Source organism: Littorina saxatilis, linkage group LG16 (assembly GCF_037325665.1).
Source record: "Littorina saxatilis isolate snail1 linkage group LG16, US_GU_Lsax_2.0, whole genome shotgun sequence".
NCBI classification, from domain to species: Eukaryota; Metazoa; Mollusca; class Gastropoda; order Littorinimorpha; family Littorinidae; genus Littorina; species Littorina saxatilis.
In genome coordinates, this window is record NC_090260.1 from 11,134,961 (window position 1) to 11,143,928 (window position 8,968).

At 42.4% G+C, this 8,968-nt stretch overlaps 1 protein-coding gene across 1 annotated transcript; it reads left to right on the top strand.

The window, feature by feature from the left end:
* The first annotated feature begins 6,396 nt into the window (after window positions 1–6,396).
* Window positions 6,397–8,697, top strand: LOC138949857 (uncharacterized). The gene is made up of 3 exons (XM_070321639.1): window positions 6,397–6,403; window positions 7,644–8,273; window positions 8,483–8,697. The coding sequence occupies exons 1-3, from the start codon at window positions 6,397–6,399 to the stop codon at window positions 8,695–8,697; spliced, it is 852 nt and encodes a 283-aa protein (XP_070177740.1).
* The last annotated feature ends 271 nt before the right edge of the window (window positions 8,698–8,968 follow it).

Here is an 8,968-nt window from a genome sequence, read left to right on the forward strand (position 1 = left end):
CTCACTGTCTCCCTCTTTGTTTCTTTCATCTCTCTCTCTAATCCTTGCTGTTTCTCTCTTTGTTCCCCTCTCTTGCTCTCTCTCCAATCGTGCTGCTTGATCTTGGTGAGATCACTCATTCTGTCAGTTATTTCTCTCTTTTTACGATTAACCGTATTACACAATAGAAAGTTAGTTGGGTGATTTACACATGTATGTTTCTTTCAATCTGCTTTCAAGCTCCAGTTCCAGCAGTGACCAGACATGTGCTGATGAATCGCATGCAACAACAGAGTCACTGTCAGCAACCTATGTTCAGCCAAGGTATCAAGTACCCAGGTAAGGCATGATCATGATATGATTGTATGCAAGTGAAATAAGTTACCTGGAAAGGTATGAATCAATTAGCTTAGGAAAGAAATGAACAAATCTATAAGTCACTCCCTTTAAGACTTTCTGTGGCTTTCCCGCTCATGGTGATTCTTTTTCTCATGCACTCTGCAGGGATCGCGTTAACGCATGTATTTTTGCATATTTGACGCGTTTTAAAATCCGCCTACGCATTTTCCCTGCGCTTACGCGTAACGCGTACGCAAAACAACTTTATTCAAAACAGCTGCTCAGCAGCACATCCCAATACTGAATCAGACTATAGCACGGGGCGGGGATGTAGCTCAGTCGGTAGCGCGCTGGAATTGTATCCAGTTGGCCGCTGTCAGCGTGAGTTCGTCCCCACGTTCGGCGAGAGATTTATTTCTCAGAGTCAACTTTGTGTGCAGACTCTCCTCGGTGTCCGAACACCCCCGTGTGTACACGCAAGCACAAGACCAAGTGCGCACGAAAAAGATCCTGTAATCCATGTCAGAGTTCGGTGGGTTATGCAGACCTGGGAACCCATACGATTTTGCCGTATTCTGTACGCATGATTGTCGAGAATACGATCAGTACGGTCAGTGGGAAAAAAATACGACGAGAAAAATTCCTAGACTACTTTTATTCACAAGCCCATCTTGAAGCCGATCCTGTATTTTGACACATGGTTGGTTGGTTGGTTTTTGGGGTTTAATGTCTCTTCAGCAGATGCTAGCTGCTATTCGAGACCGATGCAGTTATTTTCTTTTCCCTTCATATGGCAAGTTCTACGTTTCAGACTATTTACATTCAAATCTATCACTGTAAAAGAAGGTTCTAAAAATTAATAATTTTCACTTCTGGTACTTTAAATCTTGTAAAAAATCTTGATCTCTTTTAAAAAGTTAAAAATCTTGTCCGGGGGAACATCCCGGAATAATATTTTGACACATGATTACAGTTTTTGTCAGTAAACATTGAAAAAAAGGATTTGTTTTAAATGTACATGTATAGGTAAACTTAGTTAACGATGTGGCGGACGCGTGTGAAGCATGTTTGAATCATGGATGTTCAAATGCTGTGTGGAGTACGCTCATTTTTCTGAAAATACACCAAGTTTGTTTGAGAATACTCTAAGTGCAAAACAGGGGTTCCCAGGTCTGGTTATGGAAACACGAAAATTTCCAGCATGCCTACTCAACGAAAGCGGAGTGAGCTGACTATGCTCTCAGAGTATAGTGTGGGGAACCCAAATGGGCAAACGAGCTCACACGTAACCAGAAAATTCTGGAACGATGAAGAAGAAGAAGAAGAAGAAGACTATAGCACAAGCGCGCGAGTTTATAATATATAGTCTGTTCTGGATCAAACATAGCACAAGCACGCGAGTTTAAATCTAAAGTCTGTTTTGGACAACACAAAACGAGGTGATGTGCTCTCGGCATAAGAGTGTCGCAAGCAACACCAAGCAACGCAGGTCGGTTTTCTGAAACAGAACTTACACCCAAAATGCACTGGGCGTGTGGCGACAAATCTTGGCTGAGAGACGCTTTGAGTTCAAGCCCATCATTGATTGCAAAACATGCAGCGAAAGTTGTCATTGTTTTTTCGCACCTTGTTTTCGGACCTTGTTGACAGGGCTTGCTGCTAATTCCAGAGCCGATGTGAGCGCCGGAAATAAGCGAGTGAAATGCATGCTTTTGACATGATTTAACTGTGTTATAGTGTGGCGCAAAATCGATTCTGCTTTACGCGGTTTTTTTCCGACATCACTTAAGCCGTACGCAATTTGAAAAATCCTAGCGCGATCCCTGACTCTGTCCCTCACTGTAAAGAGAAAAAAAAACTATTACCCCCCCCCCCCCCCCCCTCTCGCTCTCACTGTGTCATGCTCTGTTTCTCTTCTTGCTGTCTGTGCAAACATGTCGCTTGATCTTGATGGGTTTACTCAATGACTCATTCTGTCAGTTATTTCTCTCTTTCAGCGATTACCTTTTTTGTTGCAGAAAATTAAATAGTTGGGTGATTTACACATGTATGTTTCTTTCAATCTGCTTTCAAGCTCCAGTTCCAGCAGTGATCAGATATGTGCTGTTGAATCGCATGCAACAACAGGGTCACTGTCAGCAACCTATGTTCAGCCAAGGTATCAAGTACCCAGGTAAGGCAAGACAATGGAAAAAGTTGTAAGAAACTCACTGTTTGAGCATATGGAGAGTAATGGCCTGTTAACAGAGTGTCAGCATGGCTTTGTGTCAAAAAGATCATGTGTAACAAATCTGCTCGGAGTCCTTGATGACTGGACAAATAGCCTAGACAAACAGGCATGTTTACACCACTGTGTGTGTGTGTGTGTGTGTGTGTGTGTGTGTGTGTGTGTGTGTGTGTGTGTGTGTGTGTGTGTGTGTGTGTGATGGAGTGATTGAGTTTGTGTTACTGTTTGTCGATTTCTTACGTGAGCCTTGATGGCTTCGCCTCTTGTTTCAGGAGATGATGCTCAGAGATTGTCACTCTGTTGCGCCAGTCATTCAGTTTGGCAAAACAAAACAAGGCACAAAGAAAATGAGTGTAGATACTGTAAAATCAGCAGGTCCAAACTTTGTTGATTTGTTATTAAACTATTCAGAAAATCAACTCTGCACAAAAATAAGAACAGAGATCAGAAAAAAAATAACTTCATTTCACTCCCCTCAGAAACGGTTAGCCATGGTTGTCTCGGTGCCATCCTCGGCCGTGCCTCTCTCTCCCTGACGACCTCTGATGCATGTTGGCCACTGTTATGGAAATAGTATTTGTCAAATTTTTGTTTGTTTGTTTGTTTGCTTAACGCCCAGCCGACCACGAAGGGCCATATCAGGGCGGTGCTGCTTTGACATAACGTGCGCCACACACAAGACAGAAGTCGCAGCACAGGCTTCATGTCTCACCCAGTCACATTATTCTGACACCGGACCAACCAGTCCTAGCACTAACCACATAATGCCAGACGCCAGACGCCAGGCGGAGCAGCCACTAGATTGCCAATTTTAAAGTCTTAGGTATGACCCTGCCGGGGTTCGAACCCACGACCTCCCGATCACGGGGCGGACGCCTTACCACTAGGCGTATTTGTCAAAATTGTTCATATTTTGGCATCAACCACTTGAACACCTGGAGGTGACTTCTCACAGTGTTTGATAGTGTCTTTTATGGAGCTGCCGGCTCTCAAGACCAAGGTGTCAGATATGATAACATGACATTTCATGGGAAAAAAATATGCATTCTCCAAGTATCTCTTGCTTGACTGGTATCTCCATGTACAGTGTACAGTTTATCACGGAAGATCTATGTGTTCAAGGATTATGATTGAAATAAAAAGTGACGGGGGAAGGGGGAAGATGGGATAGAGCCACTTGTCAATTGTTTCTTGTTCACAAAAGCACTAATAAAAAAATTGCTCCAGGGGCTTGCAACGTAGTACAATATATATTACCTTACTGGGAGAATGCAAGTTTCCAGTACAAAGGACTTAACATTTCTTACACACTGCTTGACTAAAATCTTTACAAAAAGACCAGACTCCTTTAAGAACCCAAAAAGAGCTGTAGAGCTGACCTCTGTAAAAATACTTTTCAAACTCGAGGTGCCAAAATACTTTTCTCGTTGATCATACAGATCAGCACACTCGGTGATAAAATGATTCACAGTAAAACCAGTATCACATGCGTAGCACCATGGTGCCTCTTCTCTTTTAAGCAGATGGTTGGTTGGTTGGTTTTTGGGGTTTAATGTCTCTTCAGCAGATGCTAGCTGCTATTCGAGACCGATGCAGTTATTTTCTTTTCCCTTCATATGGCAAGTTCTACGTTTCAGACTATTTACATTCAAATCTATCACTGTAAAAGAAGGTTCTAAAAATTAATAATTTTCACTTCTGGTACTTTAAATCTTGTAAAAAATCTTGATCTCTTTTAAAAAGTTAAAAATCTTGTCCGGGGGAACATCCCGGAATAAAACCTTCAGTGTTTCCGCATTGTAGTGTTTGTCTCGAAATTCTTGAACGTCTACACATTTTGTGAGAACATGTTCTAATGTCCATGGTTCGTCACATCCAAAACAGTATGGTGGATCTTCACCTTTCAGCAGATACGAATGTGTAATGTGACTATGCCCAATGTGTAAGCGACAGAGAACTGTCTCTTCTTTCCTGTTGAGGCGACATTGGGGTAGGCTGTCCGACAGCTGGGGGACGATCTTATGAAGTTTATTTTCTTCACATTCGTCCCATTCACTCTGCCATAGGTACTTTATGTACATGTTGGTGCGAGTTCTGAAATCTGAATGCTTTGTGTGTTTGTCAGTGATGAGTCTTTCTCTGGCTTCTTTAGCAGCTTGATCAGCTGCAGAGTTGCCTCTAATTCCAACATGGGATGGCACCCATGCAAACACAATCCTTTTGCCTTCTTCAATCAGAGATGCATGTAGCTCTTGGATTTCGACCAACAGTGGGTGATCTAGCCGAGTTCTCTTCACGGCGGTAAGAGCCGATAGGGAATCCGACAGAATCAGGAAGTCTTTCTTTTTTGACTGATATACCTGTTTCAGAGCTAGCTGTAAAGCTTTCAACTCTGCAGAAAATACAGAACTGTCATCCGGAAGACGGGCCGAAAAGGCCCTATCGAGTTTAGGACCTGTGACAGAAGCTGATGCCACTTTACTTTCAGCTTTGGACCCATCAGTGTATATTCGTTGATGGGAAGGAAACTCGGTACAGAACTGGCTAAAACACTGTTTAAAAATCAAATCATTTGTCTCTGACTTCTTTAACCTTGTCAGATCGAGTCGAACAACTGGATCTGGCAATGTCCATGGTGGTGTTTCTGTCCATCGATTTTCACTAACATGATCGAGTTTTATCTTTGATTCGGCCAGATGTGACTGAATCCGAGAAGACAGAGGTGCTCGATCATTTGGGTGACTTTCAAAAAATTCAGAGCATTGTGGTTGAAATACGCATTGGTAGGCTGGATTTGTAGGCATAGCTTTCAGTTTCAACACATAATTTAGGGTGAGTTTCAGGCGTCGCAGCCTCAGAGAGGGTTCTTTGGCCTCAAAATATAAGGACTGTACTGGAGACGTCCTGAAAGCTCCCAGACAAAGACGTATACCCTGGTGGTGTATTGTGTCTAATAGCCTTAGGTTGGATTTTGCGGCTCCACCATAGACAACACATATCGCGACGGGGAAAGGGGGGAGATTGGATAGAGCCACTTGTCAATTGTTTCTTGTTCACAAAAGCACTAATCAAAAATTTGCTTCAGGGGCTTGCAACGTGGTCCAATGTACTGGGTATTACCTTACTGGGAGAATGTAAGTTTCCAGTACAAAGGACTCTTACGACATGCTGGGGAGCATCGGGTAAATTCTTCCCCCTAACCCGCGGGGGGTATAAAAGAGGAGTCACAATACACAAATTCTAACCTGTCTTTGATGCAATTTATGGTCTCATTGATTTTTGGGTTGTTCTGGTTGATTATTTTATGTTATCATATTCGTTCTATTTCCTTGCATTAATACACACCCCACAAAATAATTTTTAAATCCAACCAACATGGTGGGTTTTTTTTAACATTATGCCCTCCAGCAAAAAATAGTGGACAGCATGTTTTTCTTGCTTCCAAATTTATATTTAATGAGCTAATTATAACACAAAATCATCATCAAAGACCTTGTCAATGCATTCAATGTGTGTGTGATTCAGAAGTCGTTAGGTAATCTGGCAGTCATAAAAAAAAGTGGGTCAAATGAAAAGTTTTAAAGTTGCCACAGCGCTCCAAAAACTCAATAATGTTTGTTGCAGTCTGACAAAACATGATCCAGATTCACTAAAGGGGGCCGGGGACTCAAACTTACAATTTGTTCCCTCTTTGTAGATCATCTGTTGGGAGTCAAGATATGTTCAGCTCTGTTGGTCGTATCATTCTGTTTTGTTTAGTTTTTTCTTTCCCTCTCACTTTGAAGGCCTGGTTAATATGTATTATATCGGTATTGTTTTATTTTTTTGTATTTTGTAAATTTATTTTCTTCATGGAAGGTGTGATTTTTTTGGTGCTCATTTTTTCTAGTCTTTAGCATGTACAACAAAGGCATTTTGAGAAACAGTTGTCAATTTCTGTTTCAGGGAACTACAGCAAGTTCTCGACAGAAGAGGATAAGGCAGTCAGGAAGCTCTTTCAAGCTTCAATTTTGGGAGGGAAGCTTCCAGGAAAAAAACAAATTTTGTTGGGGAAAGCAGCCAGCCAAACACTGGAAGGAAGGTCCTGGACACAAATTAAGGATAAGGTGGACAATGAAAGGAAAAAACACATGAAGCATATGCACTGAATTTAACTGTAACTGCCCCTAGGGTTATTATCGGAAAGCAAATCTTTACCAGGCACTTTTACTTTACTTTATTTGGTCTTTTACGTCGTTTTCAACCACGAAGGTTATATCGCGACGGGCCTGAAAGGAGCATAATCAGGTACTGGTGTTTTGCATCTATGGACACGGAGTGATGCAGCCAAGGTAATTTAAATTACTGATCAAAGCTGCTATGATATATGTTGATGGACAATATGACGGTATAGGCATCAAGGCTATGATGTATTGTAATGGGCAATTTGACAGTGTTAGCATCAAGGCTATGATATATTGTAATGGGCAATTTGACAGTGTTAGCATCAAGGCTATGATATATTGTAATGGGCAACTTGACAGTGTTAGCATCAAGGCTATGATATATTGTAATGGGCAATTTGACAGTGTTAGCATAAGGCTGATATATTGCAATGGGCAACTTGACATTGTTATCAAGGCTATGATATATTGCAATGGGCAACTTGACAGTGTTAGCATCAAGGCTATGATATATTGCAATGGGCAACTTGACAGTGTTAGAATCAAGGCTATGATATATTGCAATGGGCAACTTGACAGTGTTAGCATCAAGGCTATGATATATTGCAATGGGCAACTTGACAGTGTTAGCATCAAGGCTATGATCTATATTATAATACGCGACCGTTTTGGGACCTTGCATCGCTATCTCCTCCCAATCCCGGCCAATTTGGGCCCCGACCTCTGGGGTATCTAGAAACATTTTGCGGCGCACACTGTTAGGAAACGCTGCCGTTGCTGAACTTTGGTTCAGTTTTGTGTGTTGCATGTAGTTGACTTATTTGTACTTAGTGGGAAAGTACCGATATTATATTTTGTAAACACAACATTTATGTTTGGACGAGAATGCAGGTGAACTTTCTAGTCCTGTCAAAACAAGTTGTTTACATCCACAGCAAAAGCGCGGCAGTCTATCGCAGTCTATCGCAGTTTAAGAGACACTGGGGTGTTGAAACTTCCTGGCGAGTCAACCCTGCGGGATTATTCAAACTATATTCACCCAGAGGGAGGCTTTAACCCAGAAGTCGTAGCAGAGATAAAGGCAGCAGCAGACAATTTGAAAGAAAACGACCGATTTGTGGTCTTATTGCATGACGAAATGAGTGTCAAAGTGGACTTGGTGTGGGACTCAAAGTCGGGCGAACAAGTAGGCTTTGTTAATCTCAACCAGTGGACCTGGGAAATGGGCACAAACACAGTAGCTAGTCATGTCCTTGTTTTTTTCGTGGTGGGGGTGAACAGCAATCTCAAATACAGCATGGGCTACTTTGGAACTAGGACTGCAACATCTGATCAAATGTACCCCTTGTTCTGGCAAGCATTAGCATTGTTAGAACTGACATGCAAGCTGAAAGTTATTGCATCAACAAGTGACAAAGCATCACCAAATCAGCGCCTCTACCAGCTGCACGGTCAAGCACACCAAGTCTGCTACAAAACACTGAATTTCTATGCACCTACTAGATACATTTATTTCTTCTCAGATGTGCCCCACCTCATCAAAACAATTAGAAATAATCTGTTCCGTAGCAGCCCTCACAAAACCATGCTTCTCTGGAACAATTTTTTGTTTGTTTGTTGGCTTAACGCCCAGCCGACCACGAAGGGCCATATCAGGGCGGTGCTGCTTTGACATATAATGTGCGCCACACACAAGACAGAAGTCGCAGCACAGGCTTCATGTCTCACCCAGTCACATTATTCTGACACCGGATCAACCAGTCCTAGCACTAACCCCACAATGCCAAACGCCTTCTCTGGAACAATGGGAAAGAGCTTTTGTGGGCACACATCAGAAGGGTCTATGATGAGCACAGACACATGGAGCTAGTGCGCAGACATAAGCTGACAAATGAACATGTCGATTTGACTAGCCATTCCTTGATGAATGTGAAGCTGGCGGCTCAAGTTCTGAGCAAAAGTGTCTTTCTTTCTTTCTTTGGAGTTTAACGTCGTTTTCAACCGTTCAAGGTTATATCGCGACGGGGAAAAGGGGGGGGGGGGGGGGGGGGGTTGGGAAGCAAAAGTGTAGGCTCCATCCTGCAAGGTCAGGGTTATGAAGAGTGCCATGAAACAGCCAAGCTCATTTTGTTTGTCAACCGTTTTTTTGACTGCCTAAACTCTTCAGCAGTTTCAGCTATTCCAGACCGATGCAAGTATTACATGTTTTAGTTAGCATAAAAACGGCCAAGATGGCGATGATTGGTTGGTTATCATTGTC